We start from the raw sequence: 18,019 nt of genomic DNA on the forward strand, positions 1-18,019 counted from the left end.
AAATCCTTTAGTTTCACCAGCATGTTATGCAATTGTTTATTTAAAGGGGAACCCTCCACCACCTCTTACAAGTCTCTCAAAGGGTCTATGGAAAGAGTAATCCTGGTCAGATAACATCTTTAATATAACACAACCACTGAATATCAGAATTACATTACTTCCTTTATTACACAAATGACATTTCTGATCTTGGTGCAAACAGGGTAGTAGATAACATAAGGAGTCTTAGTACTTACAATGTAGCAGCAAAGAGGGGAGAAGGCGTGCGTCCCGCAGACATACAGGTGGGTTTCATTAAACCTCTGCAAGAGCCTTATATGGTTGAAACACTCAGTCTACAGACAAAGGAAAAAGGAGAAATGATTAGGTTCTAGCACTGGAGCACTAAATTCTGCTGGGGAAAATACTAACAAATCTTACATTCAACAGTAACTGGTTCAGAGAGTTACTTGAAAGTGGTAGTGTGGCACTAAGAAATTATTCACAGAATAACACACATTACAAAGTTATACAACTTTGTAATGTATGTTATGTCTGTGAATCACCCCCTTCCCGTGTCCCACCACCCCCGCACGTGTACCCGGAAGTGTGGTGCATTATACATACCTGATCCGTGTCGCGCATGTCCACCATCTTGTGCCAGGACGTCATCTTCGGACAGCCAGCCTAACCGCTCCGACCGTCCCTAGTGCCGGGCGCCTTCTGCAGCGTCATCAGCTGCTCAGCCGCGATTGGCTGAGCACAGTTATGCTCAGCCAATTGCGGCTGAGCATCTGATGACGCTGCAGAAGGCGGCCGGCACTAAGGATGGTCGGAGCGGTTCGTCCATCCGTCCGAAGATGACGTCCTGGCACAAGATGGTGGACATGCGCGACAAGGATCAGGTATGTATAATGCACCACAATTCCGGGTACACGTGCGGGGGTGGTGGGACACGGGAAGGGGGCGATTTACAGACATAACATACATTACAAAGTTGTATAACTTTGTAATGTGTGTTATTCTGTGAATAATTGTTTACCGCCGCACTACCACTTTAAGATATACTGTAAATGCAGAAAGACTTAACATAAATAACTTGATCAGACCATACTTAATTACAGGATACTCTAGAAAGTAACCATTTATTTAATGTTAATGTTTTTAATGTTAATTTGTAATATAACTTCAATAAAATAAACATGTTTCACTTCTACATTAACTTCCGTTCAGCGGCAGCAGTAAGGGGGGACACAGCCTTCTCAGCTGCCTCCTATGTAAGAGTCAGGGAACCACAGGGCTATCTAAGCCCTGCAGTTCCCGGTCCCCTGCGTGTATATGACGCCATTATTATAGTAATAATTAAAAAAAAACCTCTGACTTCCAGATTCCATAATATATCAAAGAAATACACAAACACTATAATCAGAACAGCTCCTTTTAATCATAAATGATTGTAAAATTTTAGCTTGTCAGTAAATATCTGGCACAAAATCTGGGAGCCTGTATTGTACTATGTCTGCATTGCTTTGGCAAATTCATTGCTCACTGCAAGCCAAGGGCATAACTAGAAATGGCTGGGTCCCATAGCAAACTTTTTATTGCCTCCCCCGGGGAGGGGTAAGCTGCAGCCAGACAGCATTGACAGTGGCCTGTTTCTCCCAGAACAAAGGACAAAGCAGCTGAAATCCAACATACTCTGCACTTTGCCAGGAAAAAGTTATAGAGGCCGCCATACACTTCAGACAGCTGATCAAACATGATTACTTTAGTTGGTTCTGCTAACTTTTGTCTATAGTGTATGACGCCTTTAAGTTTTCTTCTACAGCACTGGGCCTAAATATATGATCAACTCAAATCACAAGAATTAGCACTTTACAACGACACAGGAACAGAACAGCTTTAATGTTGTTTACATCCATAATAATCTAAAAAATATGTCCAGATGTTCTATCCAACAATGACTGGACATACAGATATACTAGAAATTAGGGGGAAATCTCTTTAACCAGCCCAAATCCATGCTATTTCCCTGATATTATCCAGAGACATTTACATTTTTAGTACATGCTCATCACTATTTTTTTTATTTTCTCTTTTAGTATTGTAATAAGTATTGTAATACTTTTTGCATTTTGTTTTCTGTGATACATATGGTCTTGGTTTGCATTCAACCAAGGGCAGCATCTGCATAAAGTTTGTATGTTTTCCCCATGTTTGCGCAGGTTTCCTCCTAGCACTGTTTCTTTCCACACTCAATAAACAAATACATACGCATATTTAAAAAATACATACAATAAATAATTGTTTTTTAAAAATCACTAAAACAAAATTGCTAAAAAAATAAATAAATTATCTGAATTGTGAGACACACTTAAGATAGGGAATAATGTAGGTGAGACAACCTCTGTGGAACAGGTTAATATATATATATATATATATATATATATATATATATATATATATATATATATATTATTTATTTTTTTAAGCAGCAGTTATTTAGCACTGTGTATAGCCAGCCCGTGACAGCAGTAGTGATGCACGATGCACCGAAATATCGATACTTCTATCGATATTTCGGTCAGAAAACGGTTCGATACCAGGATTTCCTGGCATCAATACTTCATGTTAATCTGCATAATAGCGCAGATTAACATGAAGTATGGTGCAGAGAACACGGCCGGAAGCTACGTGAGCGCCGGCCGTGTTCTCTGTGTGCCGCTCCCTGCCCCCTGGTGTCCCCTCCTCCTCCCGCGAGCTCTCCGCTCCCAGCGGCGCCAAATTTAAATAGCCGGCACACAGCGATCGCTAGTGCCGGCTATTTTAAAGGGTAGATGCCGCTGTCATAACCGACAGCGGCATCTAACCCCTGCAGAGCCGCTCCATATGCAGCACGAGTCTGCTGCATATGGATCGGCCCCTCACTGCTAATGACTGCGGCCCGCAATCCCGTGGGCGGCAGTCATTCAACCATTCCAAATACGGGACCCGCCGGTGCTGCGGCAGCGGTCCCTTACACCAGCCAGTTCCCCAACCTCCGGGTCCACAATCCTGTCGCGCCCCCCCCCTTCCCGCGGGGCCCACCGATACAGTGGCACAACATCTCCCAGAATACCTTCTTGTGGGGAGTTGTTGTTCACAAGGAGGCATGCTGGGAGTTGTTGTGCCAGGAGGCTGCTAATGCATTACAACTCCCAGCAGCATACCTCCTTGTGCACTACATCCCCCAGCATACCTCTTTGTGCACGAGGAGGCATGCTGGGAGTTGTAGTGCACAAGAATGTATGGTGCACGGAGTTGTGTCAGGAGCTGCACAACTGTAATTCCCAGCATACCTCCTTGTGCACTACAACTCCCAGCATACCTTCTTGTGGGGAGTTGCAAAGCACAAGGAATTATGCTGGAAGTTGTTGTTCACCAGGAGGTATGCTGGGAGTTGTAGTGCACCAGGAGGTATGCTGGGAGGTGTAGTGCACAAGGAGGTATGCTGGGAGTTGTAGTGCACCAGGAGGTATGCTGGGAGGTGTAGTGCACAAGGAGGTATGCTGGGAGGTGTAGTGCACAAGGAGGTATGCTGGGAGTTGCAGTTGCGCGGCAGCAGCCTTTCAAAACATCCCAGCATACCTTCTTATGCACTACAACTCCTAGCATACCTCCCTGTGCACTACAACTCCCCACAAGAAGGTATTCTGGGAGTTGTTGTGCACAGGGAGGTATGCTTGAGGTTAGAGGGGAATAAAAAATGTAAAAAAAAGTGTTTTAAAATAAAACAAAACAAAAAATAAAGGTTCTAATAATCCCCCCTTTTCCCTTTTTTTCAAAAAAAAGTAAAAAAAAAAAAAAAAAGAACATACATGTATCCATTACATGTGAATTGTCCGAACTATAAAATGTAACAGTGATCAAGAAGTCACATAAATAAAAATGTTGTGCATGGGGGGGAACATATCTGTAGTCAGGGAAAAGGGAAATTATATTTGTATTTTTACGTGTTTTTTTTTCTCAAACTTTTTATTTAGTATCGAATTGGTATTGAGTATCGAAATCCAAAAGCTGGTATCGGTATCGAACTCAAAATTTTGGTATGGTGACATCCCTAGACAGCAGTGATGCAGTAAGCAGTCTGTGCTTCTCCCTGGAGGGTCAAGCTGTCTCTGACAACCGGTCCTCCTCTTCTATCAGAGCTGCAGACTCTGCAGTCATGGACAGGCTCGATATCCAGGTTTTAGGTGATCTGCAAGCAGTTAAAGGGGTTATCCAGCGCTACAAAAACATGGCCACCTTTCCCCCTCTCTTGTCTCCAGACTGGGTGGGGTTTCAAACTCAGTTCCATTGAAATAAATGGAGCTTAATTGCAAACTGCACCTGAACTGGAGACAAGAGAGGAGGAAAAGTGGCCATGTTTTTGTAGCGCTGGATAGCTCAGTAGCTTGTAGCTCAGTCTTTCCTTTATTACCTGTTCCCTGTTTCTAGTCCATTCCTGGCTTTTGCTCAAAAAAATCTGACAGATAATCTGTTGGTGTAATAAGGCCCTTAGTCCCATCCTGCCATGAGGATATGCAACTACTGACATACTATCACAATATCTATATAGAAAAATGGGAGATACAGGACCGCACTCCGGGATCACTGATCACACTCTTACCTGGTTGTTTCGGCCTTTGTCCTGGCAGGCCTTGGTCTCATTAGAATTAACTTCCCAGCGGATCTAGAACAAAGAGAGATAATGCAAAGTTAATATGGCTGTCAGGTTAAAAAGATTTGTAACCATTAGTGAAGACTTTTCCATTCTGAATGGGCAGTATATGGCTAAAGCCGCTACTATTCATAACCAATAAACAAAGCAATATCAATCATCCATAAAACCATTTATAAGGAGTTGCCATCACACATACAACGTGGAATGCTGTAGTCAAACTATATAATACTGGTGTCAACTATTTCTACTTCTGGATCTCCCTTTTTGGACTCTGCCGGAAGCCATTTTTGTCCCCTCTACAAGAATGTAGTTGGTGGCACCACTAATGCTCTTCAAAGCTTTGTTCTGTGTTGGAAATAGGCGCCTGCTGTTCTCATCCATACACATGCACCTTTTTTATTCAACTTCTATTCATCAGTATTAGAAAAAAAAGGGAGCAGATGATGAAAGGGATCACATACATTACAATGGAATTGTTCCCTAAAGGCTGTTACTGGGACTTGTGTAGTCAGATATACCACCTTCATATGAATAATTGCTCTAAAAACTCTGGGTAAGCAGTTGATTTTGCTAGAGAAGCCTGGCTGAAAATCAAGAACTATATGGCAGCCATTCATGTATGACACCTGCTAATAAATACATTTGTAAAAACCCTTACAGATGGAAAGGACAAACATAATACCTTTTGTCTAAATCAATCAATAGACGAAATCACCACCTTAAACGGTACTCAAGCCGGGGGGGGGGCACTTTTTTGCTGGGACCGGGGAGGAGGTGGCTGAGGGAAAAGACGTCCACTCACCTCCCCGGTTCCAGCGCCGAGATGATACGTCTTCAGAACAGACCATCAATATTAAAGGGATTGGACACTTTATAGTAAGATAGTTCAGTGTACAGTACAGTACCTTTACTCTGTCCATACTCTGTCCATAAGATGGCCAACATAGAAAAGAAAGTGCACTGCCTTATTGTTCACCACGGATGCCTATGGAAGACTCTGGTGGCAGAGCATGGTCACATGCTCCATGTCGGCCATCTTATGGACAGACTCACCACAGAGCAGGGCAGCCCAGCCTGGAGGAGGGGAGTCTGATTTTAGCTTTATGAGGTACACAGGGAGCTGCTGTCAGTATATACAGTGAGTACAGTTACTAATTCTGTACACAGAACAATTTTACTATTAAGTGGCCAACCCCTTTAAATCTGCAAGTGTCCAACCGTCACCACTGCCATTCAGCTGTTTGAAGAGTCTTCCACAATTTCCGCAATTGTACAACTGCAGCCACTTTAAATAGCTGATCGGCAGTAATGCTTCAACGTGAACCTTTGCCAAACTAAGATGAATATTCTATACAGAGGATAGGCCATCAATGACAGCAATATTTTTTGTAAAACCACCACTGCAATTCTTTGGGGGGCCAAACTCTGAGGTGGATCTTGCAGGAAGAAGCATATGTTTTTCCTAAAAATTTACCATTTTATTTGAATCCGCCCTTGACTTTAACCTCAAAAACTGCAATAAAAACCATGTATGTGACACTACCCAAAGGAGGTTGTGCCGCATTAGATGGTAGGCGACAATCACCTGTGGGATTTTTATGTTTTGCAGCTCTTCCCCATTAAAGTAAATAGAGATGAATTGCAATACCCAACACAGTCCATTGATTAATGTCTTTTTTCCAATCCTGGACAAACCCTTTAAAGTTCTCTTCCTAGCTGCAATGTAGTCTAAATGTAAATTGAAATTGTTGCTGTCTGATATCTAAAATCCAAAGACCCACGGGCAATTTCTTCACTCCAACCATTGATACTTTTAGCGAATTACAAATTTACATGCTGTTCCATGATGCGTCACACTGTAAACAATTTGTCACACTCATATCCTCATAGTGGTTAGTGATGTGAAGATCTGTGCAGTCAATTACACAGAAGAGGACTTCTTCATCCATGGAGATTAAAAAAAGTGACTTAAAAGCAATATATGGCTGAGTTGCCATGATTCATCTGACTTGTGTAACTTGGCATAGGAAAATCAATAGCAATTTTACATCTGCCCTTAGGATACAAGGAGTGCCCTACTATCATCTGCTTAGTCACTAAGATGTCAGGGATCACATATGTCATTACTGCTGTCACCGATTTAATATCTCACTGACAGCAGTACTGATACTTCTGTTTACGTGTGCAATGACTCAGAGACTTGCTTCAGGCTTATACTTGCACAGAAGAATATGGAGGACTGTGGCACATATGACATCCTGATGCTGGTTGGGGTCAGAATGATGTGCAATGGGCAGTGCCAGGATGTTACATACGGTGGCACCAAAGAATAGTCACTGAGCCAGGCCTGCAGAGGGGACCAGAGAATGGGGAGAGGGGAGTAAGTAAAAAGAAAAAAAAACCCACACATATAGGTGTCATGCACGGAAATATTGCTCTTATGGTGGGTACTTTTTCTGGGCTTTCAGTCTGTAAATAGTATAGGAGCTAGAGTTGGGTGGATAGTGTCCAGGGTGCGGGATGGGTGCCCGTCGGGTGGGGAGGGGAGCATGCATCCTGGGTATTCTGAGTGAGAGATTGAAATAAATCAGAATGACCTACATCACTATTTAAAGCTAATATTTTCTACATCAGACAAGCCATTTTAGCCAACACTCCAACCTACATTTCTATAGTTAGTTAACAGCCATTAAAATTAAAGGGTGTAGGTTATTAAGAAATTTAAAACTCAAAGAAACATCTGAGAAAAAAAAAACGTACCGTTCTTCTGGACCTCTGAGAAATGTCACTGGAGTTTAGAGAGAAGATGGCACCTCTTGCCCCCACGTACAGAATTCCATTTTCATCTTCCAGTAGTAAAGTGCTGTAATTCTTCACATTGTCGCTAAACCATTTTGCATCAGAAAGTTCTGTGGAATAAAAAAAAATATCAAGAATAAGGTTTTATTGATAACACAATTAACAATACTATTTGTTGATATAATACAGGTTGTTCTACAAAGTATAGAAAAAAAATTAAAATATTCTCTGGCTTAGAAAATATGTATTTCCATGGAGAAGCCTATAGAGGCTGTTTTGTCCCTATAATCACTGTTCATATGGACATCACAAAGGGTGTTGCCCACTAAGGACCATGGTATGTGTGCAGAGAGATGATCTATAACAGCAGCACCTGCTCTGGCAGACCTGTCACACCCTTTCATTACATAGATATGGTGGTTTTACACGGAGCGATAATTCGCCCAATCGCACGAATAACGATTTTGAATGAACAATTTTTTTTTTTTATAACGATCGGCGTTTAGACGGAACGATACATCGTACGGAATACTCGTTTTGCGATCGTTTTGCGATCGCTTAAGCCTATCTCACACATAGGGGAAATCGTTGAAAGACTGTTTACTCTGAACGATCTGCGAATTTTTTGCGAACGATCAACGACGATTTGAGAACTTGTTGAAAGATCAAAATGAACGATTTTTCGCTCGTCGCTTGATCGTTCGCTGCGTTTACACGTACGATTATCGTTCCAATTCGACCGTGATCGTGCAAATTCGAACAATACATCGTTCCGTGTAAAACCACCAATAGTCTTTAATTTCAGTAGTTGGTACGATTCCCAACATTTTTACAAATCATTAATCTACCAAAAATACTCCCAAGCCTAAAAAAAAGCTTGGAGGTCTTGGCCACTAGATGTCTCACTGTCACTACAATCTGCTGTCCACTGCCTGTAGTTAGGTTTAAAATGTCTCTACAACCAGCTTTAGCAAGACAGAAAACAGGAAGGGTGCAGAACCCCAGTGCACCAATAACATCTCCCCTCTATACATGCCATCCATATTAGTCTACTGTGTAAATCATGGGTCTCCAAACTGCGGCCCTCCAACTGTTGCGAAACTACAATTCCCATCATGCCTGGACAGCTAAAGCTTTGGATTTGGCTGTCCAGGCATGATGGGAAATGTAGTTTTGCAACAGCTGGAGGGCCGCAGTTTGGAGACCCATGGTGTAAATCATCATCCTTGCACAGTGCAAACCTGTTCAGTGTACTTTCACCAGCACTATGTCATAGCAGAGCAAAGATGAGTAAATGCTGTCATTGGAGAAATAAGTACTACAGTCAAATAGCTTAGCTCTGGTAATGCAAATAACCTGGTGACAGAGAGGCCTCACTTTCTAAGATTTCCAAATCACGATATTAACAAAGTAAACCTGTCTAATACAGCAATACAATTGGTGATGTGCACACTGGATAAACAGGTCCACTGCAGCAATATATTGAAGAAAATCCATGTATTACCTATAAAATGTACAAAGTTAAGTTAAAAATATAACATATGACACTTTACATTGTGTGACCCTAAATCAGCTTGGAGGTTACTTTACATTATAAAGTAAACTCCAAGCCAAACTGGGGTCACACAATGTGAACCCTCTGGTCATCTGAGGTAGATAAACTTAAATCCCTGGGATTTTCAAGGTGGATGAACTTGCATTACCTGTTCCTGGCCCTTTAAAAAATGGGTCATGTTCCAAATACTAAACCATAAAAACAGAGATTGTGACATAGCTCAGCTATTCTCTCAAGGTGTCTTGTAGCTGAAATTTTACAAATCTTTCTTCCACCTTAAACCTGCAAATCAAGTCTATGAAACAGGTTTTTCTAATTTTTTCAGATTTATTTTTCAGAGGCAAATAAACAAGTGTAAACTATGGAAGCCGATGTATTTCAGGATATTCCTTCCATAAACATGGAGGTGAGAACTTCAGCCTGAAAAGTATAGTGCAAGGAGGGAGGGAGGGAGGGAGGGAGGGGGGGTCTGTCAACGCAACAGACTGAATTTACATCTGGGTATCTTTTCAAGGTCAACTAGGTCCAGGTGCACTGCTTACATGTATGTTCAATTATTCATAGTAAAGCTGTCCATATACATTAAACTAAACCTTATGGTTTTGGCAAAACTGGACAAGCACCTACTTTATACAGTGGCCTCCAAATTCTCTAACTGCAGAACACGGGGAGATAGAGGTTTTGCAAGTTGGATTTATCTTTCCAGTTGATAATCCGCCACTAGAGTAAGATGGCGACTCACCCCACCTTATGGACATGAATCATATGATAGCTGTCCTCCGAACAGCTTAGGACCTTAATTTTTACTAATAGGAATAGTGCTCTTGGGTAAATTTTCATGCTCGTTTGAAGACATTTTTGTGACTTTCCTGTTCATCTGGAAAGGGAGCTTGCAGAAACCCAAGCACATACTGCAGAAATAAACCCATTTTGTTCTAGTATGTAAAAAGATTTTTAGTTGCACAAATTCTGCAACAAATATGTAAATGCACACCTAAAAGGGGGCTTTGGCACCATGGCCTCTTGCCCCTCAACCACAGCATAAGGGATAATCGTAAGATTGGCCCAAAAATACATTGGGAACAAGAGTTTCTAAGAACCCACATACCAGTTTGTGTAATCTGTAGTCTAACCCCCTGAACTCATACTTATTCACTTATCCTGGGCATAGGATAAGTAGGAGCCTAGGTGCAGTGATATCTGCCCACTCTTGTCGGCACAGCTCTCGGGAGGTACATACTGTATCTGACAATCTATTTTCTATCCCATGACTGGCGCTTTACAAGTCTGATAAGAAGACTCAGTTGTACTTGTACTATCTGTAAAATTCCTTGACATAAATAGGCCTCTTCTGCTTTTCAAGCATGATCCAATCACTTTACATATCACCTCCATATCTGCTTCAGTTCTTGGCAAGGAGAAGAAATACAGTACTTTTGTCCAATTCCACGTTCACATAAACCTCCTCTGCCTATTCTCTCATGGGAATGAATTATATACTATGGCAGACACACTGCAAACAAATCTATAGGATATAACTCGATAACTAGAAATTGCTATTGACTGCGGTCAAGGAACTGAAAAAGAAAATTAAATGATTCTTTTTAAAATGTGGTCTTGAATATTTAAAGGGGTTTTCCAGTTTTGAAACCCATGGGGGGGATTTATCAAACATGGTGTAAAGTGAAACTGTCTCAGTTGCCCCTAGCAACCAATCAGATTCCACCTTTCATTTTCCAAAGAGTCTGTGAGGAATGAAAGGTGGAATCTGATTGGTTGCTAGGGGCAACTGAGACAGTTCCACTTTACACCATGTTTGAAAAATCTCCCCCATGTTCGTATATCCCATTAGATCACACTGAGCTAAAGGAGGGGTCCTCAAACCCCCATGTATTCGCTGAGAGCAGTAACAATAGGAATCTATCTGGAGGACCCAACATTCTAATACAATGTAAATAACAAATTCACTCAAATGGGCAGCATACAATTCTTTATTTCACCTGTGGAGGCACTACAGAGGAAATAAACACTTGCAGCTGATAATAGTTTGGGGTCCCATCAGTGAAACAATATGTAATTAGGTTATTTAAAGGGGAAACATAATTTTAAAAAATGTGAAACGAAAACCCTTTAACCATATAACCAGGCATGGACATTTTACATACAAGGTCATATAGTAATACAAACAACAACAACGGCTATCTGTATGTGATATGACTGCTGCTGTACAAGAGCAGTCAACAATGAAGAATGAAAGTGGATATATTCCCGTATTAAAGGCAAAGCTCCGGCTTCGCTGCTACATCCGAAAGCTTGGCACAATAGTGGTTGCTAAGCAACAACCTCTAGTCAGAAGGAAAGCAGCGCTGCGTTTTATACCGCCTGCCAGTCGCCATGGTGTGGCCTCAGGACACAAGGTGGTTCACGCATTCAGCTTATCTGCTGACTCAGTATTTCAATCCTCAGGAGGGAAAACAAAGTAATAGCTGGAGGCCGCTGCTCTCCACAATGCAACCTACCTCCCCAGAGATGGCCAGGTTAATCGAGCCAAGTACAGCAGCACCATAATGTGAAAATATGTATTCAGGAAGATCAAATATAATATAGCATGAACATCCTGTAAACTGGCATCATGAACATCCTGTAATCTGGCACCATGAACATCCTGTAATCTGGCACCACGAACATCCTGTAATCTGGCACCACGAACATCCTGTAATCTGGCATCATGAACATCCTGTAATCTGGCATCACGAACATCCTGTAATCTGGCATCACGAACATCCTGTAATCTGGCATCACGAACATCCTGTAATCTGGCATCATGAACATCCTGTAAACTGGCATCATGAACATCCTGTAATCTGGCACCATGAACATCCTGTAATCTGGCACCACGAACATCCTGTAATCTGGCATCATGAACATCCTGTAATCTGGCATCACGAACATCCTGTAATCTGGCATCACGAACATCCTGTAATCTGGCATCATGAACATCCTGTAATCTGGCATCATGAACATCCTGTAATCTGGCACCCAGTGCTTTGGAAACTGTTGAAGTGCACTGCAAGTTTATGGAATGGGAATAGTCTCACTAAATCAGAAGCGGAATATTACAAAGGTTATAAATGATAACCTTTCACTTAATAGGTGATAAGTATTTGAGTGTTGAGGGTCCAATTGCTGGGACCCCCATCAATTACAAGAACAGGTCCTTCCCCCACCAAGTAATGAAGCCGCAGCGTGGATTATCAACCACTACTCCAGTCACACTTTATGGGACTTCTGAAGAGTGCCATACAAGTAATGTTTACATTTGTCATGTAGGACTGATACCTGTCCTGTACTGTATGCAAATATGAAATCTTAGGTGTGAACAGAGTCTTAAAGTATTACTGCCAGTTAAAATAAATATAAAAAATAAAATAAAAACTTTTGTGCTGAAACCCCACCAATCACTAGCTATAGCTGGTAGAAGTAAGATGGGGTTTATTATATTCTATTATTATTATTATACTCTAACCCAGATGGTTTGATAATCTAGCACAATGTGAGTTCATTTTATATTTGAATCCCATATAATTAAACAAAAAAGGACCACTTGGATTTTTGGACAATGGATTTTGCCTGGTATTAAAGTTCATCTACCGAAATGAAAGAGATTGAGCTGCCATGTCACACACAACCTGTGGATATGGGTGGCACTGTAATACAAGAAAGCAATCATGTTTTTCAAATGCTTTCCCCCTTAAAAGGAATCTGTCAGCTCCAATTCAGGTTCCAATCTGCTGACAATATTAGACAGCTGTTAGGACAAGGAGACACATGGTACCGTTCACATATCCAGCTGTTCTTCCAGAACTTAGAAAAATGCTTCTATTCAATAGTACAAAGACCTAACCCTGTTTATCACTTAGTTTCCAGGTGTCAATCATGCAGGATGGGAGGAGAGAGGAGACGTGGTGTGTGCACCGGGTTGTGTGGTGCCCAACCGCCGGGATGATGTTATGTCGGTAGTTGAATACAGCTCAGCCAATGGTGGTATAGTCTTGATGCCAGTGCTAAACAGGTATGGTGTTGGACCTGCTTTTAGTTGTTTATGGCTGGCTGTATTGACCCCTAATAGTCGGTGACCTGCCGGGTTGTGATGGGTCCCTTGGGCTCTTATCATGGTGGTCCGGTGTAGACTTACTACAGCTGTGCGACATACAAAAATATATCCAGTGACATCTTGTGGTAAAACCTGAGAATGCACCCTCATTACCACTTTACTACAGGACTTTTACTACAGGTGCCCAAACTAGAAACACCCGTGGTGGGACACCACAGTGGCATTCCAGCTTGCAGTTATTTAGGAGCTCAGGGAAGCCTCTGACTCTTTGTACCAGAGAATAAAAACATTTTTTCTACATTCTGAAAGCACAACTGGATATATGAAAGGTACCATGTGTCTCCCTAACCTAACAGCTATATAAAAACTGATAGATTCCCTTTAAGAAAGCCATGAGAACATTCTGCTGATTCCACTGAAGAAACGCCAGGCAGAGAGGCAATGTATGAAAGCCTAGAGAAAACACGGCAGATCACAACCAAGATTTATGGCTGTAGGACAGAACAATTATGATAATGTAAACACTCTAAACGCGGGAGAATTATGGATTCATGAGGACTTTATTTCTCATTACCTCTGTAATCCACTGGAGTGTACTTGGAGAAGAGGCGAATAAGCAGAGAAGCCATTCCTATCTATAACCATGGAGTATTCTTATTAGTAGGAAACAGAGCAGCGGGTTACTGACAAAATGCCCCCGGAATCACTTAACTAACCGGCACAATGCAGGATGTTTTCACATATAAGACGTATATATATACATATATGTATATATATATATATATATATATATATATATATATATATATATATATATATAAAACAATCATGGTATCAGTATATGACTGAACAAACACCAGAAGAACAAAGTCTGCCTGAGCAACACATCAAGAATGTAGAGCCTTACTCACCCTCAAGACTTATCCACTTACTATGCAGCTAGATAACTATTATGCGACTTAGGGATCGTTGGTCACATGATCCCAGCCACAACCAAAACCACTGTGTAGCTTTAACCTTGCAGTACCTCAGCTCTTATTACACTAATGGCTTAGATAGAGTAAATAGAGCTGAGCTGTAGTAGGGTTAAAGGGGTACTCCACTAAAGAAAGCAGGTTTTTATTACACGAATGGGCAGTTTGTCTACAGCACATCCTAACTCACACCTCGAAGCTGCAGAAAATCCTCACTTCCTGGTCCACTTTGTCTCCACTGTGTCCTCCCCCTCCCTTCTGAGACCGAAGTCACATGATTTAGGTCTCTTCTGTTGCCAGGCAAGCTGTAACAACTCACATGTAATCTTGCCCACTAAACGTCACACCAATCAGTGATCACCTGGCCAAGGGGCAGGGAACCAACAGAACAGTGACAGCCTCCATAGAAGTAAAGGGAAAGGGAAACACAGTTGTTTTATCCCTCTCCTCCTAATCTATCTATGTGGATGGATAATAATAATATGTGGATGAATAGATAGATATTTTGTTTAGAGTGTAAAGCAGAAGCAGATTGATCCAGCGATGGGCAGACACTACAAGATAAGGCAGATTCTTGGCAATTGGTTCTAAGGTGCAATACAGGCTAGGAGATGTATTTTTTTAGCCGGCGCCATCTTGGATATGGAACAGCTTTTAGAGAAAATAGTAACTCAAGAACGAACAGCGGCACCTTAACAGACCGGAGATGGCTCCAAATACTCAGGGGGACTTGGTAAAACCAGCTAGGTTTGGGAGCATTTAATTTTTTAGCTCTTGGATAGAATACCCCTTTAAAGCTACAATACCTGCAATACCAAAACATAGCCATGGAACAGGTGTGCCTTTTGTTTTTTTGAGGAAAGCAGAAAATACATCTTATCCCATATAACTCATTTAAAACTATGTTCGCTATTTTCTTCATCTATAAAGTACAAATTTTTACATGTAGAAAAAATACAAAATAGCTGTTTATGGGCTATTCTTTTGCTGTAGCCCATAAAATGGCTGCAAATACTGCTTTAAAAAAAGGTGGTAAAAACTGTTGAAAAATGTAAGGCTCAAAAATCAATACGTGCACACCCTAAAATCACTAAATTTAAGTTGGCGATGACATTGGAGCTGTGGCACAGTGCTCTCGCCCTCAACCCTCACAATGGAGATAAGTGACTGACAAATACATCAGACAGCGTTTATCTTTGAGGAAACAGAGGGTTGGATAGGCGCAAAACCAGCCCGGCTGATCCTCATTCTCCCGAACAGGAGAAACTTGGGGACAATGGTGCTGGAAACTAGATTTGACCAGGGTAATAGTTGCAGTTGCATGCCCAGGTTACCGCATTATACTTCAGCATCCTTTTTATGATGGGAATCGAATGTATATCCAGAAAAGAGTACATTAATGCAGTGTGAACCTAGCCTTATGGCTGTATCCGTGTTCTCCAGGATTCCCTAGGGCTGCAGCTGTAGGGAATCAAACAACGAGCATTTGGGTTGTGATAACATTGCTGAACACAAACAAAGAATAAGGTTATTGATAACTATGAGTTCAGCAATGCAATGGAAACAATAAAATGGACAGGTATGATGCTCAGATAGAACATACTTCACACAGCAACTTGATTGTCTTGACATAAGGATTTCACGCCCCGCTGCCAGGGACGGAGCAGGCAGAATAACTCAACAGGCAACATTAAAGTTTAATTTGTGTCATCACTCACCTTAATCCTCAATTCATGGATCAAAGGCCCCGGAATAACCAGCACATAACTTCTTTCATGCATGTGACCTATTCACTGACACTTTATCTCTTGGACAATAAGCACATTAGTATAATATCTTCATCCACAGCGCGAGCCAAACTCACTACCTCAGAAGTGCTCAATAACTCAAGACTAATGCCAAGGCAACAAGTCACAGTTGTTGTGTTAGTTTTCCAAAAAACATGACATACCTAACCTCCATTAGCCTTTTTTACCAAATTACTCATAACACATCCATTCTTTTTAGCAGAACTTTTTCATAGGCACTATACAGAGAACTAGAGATGAGCGGACATACAGTAATAACGAAGCAAAGCGCTTCGCTAGCTCAGCACTCGACTTATCAGCTGGCTGCCTTTGAAGTCTGTGCGGCTCCGCTCCGGGTACCTGGAAAAAGATGGATCTAGTCCTGGAAAAATGGGAGAAGTTTCCCAGGACTAGATTCAGTTTTTCCAGGCCTCAGCAAAAACAGCTGTCAAGGCCTGATGGGAGTTGTAGTTTAGCTGGAGCAGCTGGAGAGCCGCAGAATAGAGAACACTGATCTTCCAGCATAATAGGAAAAAAATTTAAAAAATAATTAAAAGGAGAAGTCCAGCATTTTCTAAAGGCTGGCAGCCTGCAGGGGGAGGGGGGGGAGGATTGATTTCAAGTAACAATTTCCCTCTCTCCATGCCTGTGGTGAGCGGCCGCAGGACCCCTGCCAAAAGTCATTTTTCCCAGAGTTGTGACGTCACGTCCTGACTGACGTACTGGCCTCTTTAACTAATTAATGACCGGAGCAGCGTCCCGCCCCAGTTACTGACTGGCTGAGTGGCCAGTGCATCAGCCAGGTCGTGACATGGACACCCGAAGCCTGGCTGGGGTTCCGTAGCCGCTCCCGCCTTTCACTGATGGCACGGGGAAAGGTAATTTGTTACTTGAAAACAATTTCCCCCCTCCCCCTGCAAGCTCCTTTTAGAAAACACCAGACTCAGTGGCGTAGCTACCATAGAGGCAGGGTAGGCAGTTGCTATGGGGCCCGTGCAGGAGGGGGGCCCGGGGGAGAAGGTAAGAGGGAGTGTCCTTCTGCTTAACTCCTTATGTACTGCAGTGTACATACACACAGTGCTTTGTGTTGTGCGTAGGGGAGGGGGAGCCCTTAAAATTTTTAAGCTATGGGGCCCCCGTGAACCCTAGCTACGCCCCTGACCAAACTTCTCCTTTAAGTGTTAGCTATGGTTCAACTGAGTGAATGACTTGAATTCCTCTAAATCATATACAAAGTATTAAAGTTTTAAAGGAATGCCCCAAATTGTATGTTCTCAACATTTCCATAGGCAACCTATATTCTTTAGAAAAGAAAAACATCAGGAATATACTGCCAAGTCGTCAGCTAACTCTCCCCTGTAAATCGTGGAACCCCATAACATCCCTTCCTTCCGTTTGTAGAACAATGCATTTATAGCCATGACTTTATGCACAGAAAACCACAAGGGAACAATCCAGATTGTGATCTCTAGTCCGGTGTAAGAGGCCGAGCTTGTCCCTACTAATCACAAGGGAAGCACCTTCTGTGAGAAGACTACACGGCAGAGCTGGACGAGAGCATGCCAGATATTCCCTCAGTGCAAATCAAAAATTAGGTCAACTACTAGGTCAGAACAATGAAGCGCTCTCAGAAACAGTTTATATTAATAACATCATTTTAGTTTAATAGTTTTTTTTTTTCTAAAAAAAAAATGATGGACCTATTTCTCAGTCCTCATTTATCTCATGGTTTTAACACTTTATTGAAGAACTGTAGTGGAGCCTACCAATAGCCTTATAAGACACGTAAAAAAAACGTCCAAATTACGTAAATACATATTCATATAGGAAAGTCATTACAATATACAAAGCACCGTTCCATACATGCGACTCCTCCGTCGCTGAATAATTCACTTGATTATGGCTAGAACTCTGTCAGTGGCCACATTAAAAAGATAAATCATATTGGAGTAACTGTGACTATATATCGGCTGATGCAAATATTCCCTTAGGCTCTTTGCACTTATAAACAAGCTGCTGTTATATAAAGATCAATGTTATAAACAGATAGGCTTGTAAAGGTAAGTTACAGCATATAACCCTGGCAGATTTCAGCCACCAGTAGGGGGA

General features: G+C 41.8%; 1 protein-coding gene across 2 annotated transcripts in view; it reads right to left on the reverse strand.

Moving 5' to 3' along the window:
• SEMA4G (semaphorin 4G) overlaps positions 1 to 18,019 on the reverse strand; it is a 176,555-nt gene that overhangs the window by 68,522 nt on the left and 90,014 nt on the right. For both annotated transcript variants that reach the window (XM_069980193.1, XM_069980195.1), the window contains exons 3-5: positions 7,442 to 7,590; positions 4,628 to 4,690; positions 237 to 335 (exon numbers count right to left, since the gene is read on the reverse strand). In XM_069980193.1, the coding sequence (XP_069836294.1) occupies positions 237 to 335; positions 4,628 to 4,690; positions 7,442 to 7,590 (311 nt within the window). The remainder of the gene's footprint in view (positions 1 to 236; positions 336 to 4,627; positions 4,691 to 7,441; positions 7,591 to 18,019) is intronic.

The sequence above is a fragment of the Dendropsophus ebraccatus genome, chromosome 8 (assembly GCF_027789765.1).
Source record: "Dendropsophus ebraccatus isolate aDenEbr1 chromosome 8, aDenEbr1.pat, whole genome shotgun sequence".
Lineage (NCBI taxonomy): Eukaryota > Metazoa > Chordata > Amphibia > Anura > Hylidae > Dendropsophus > Dendropsophus ebraccatus.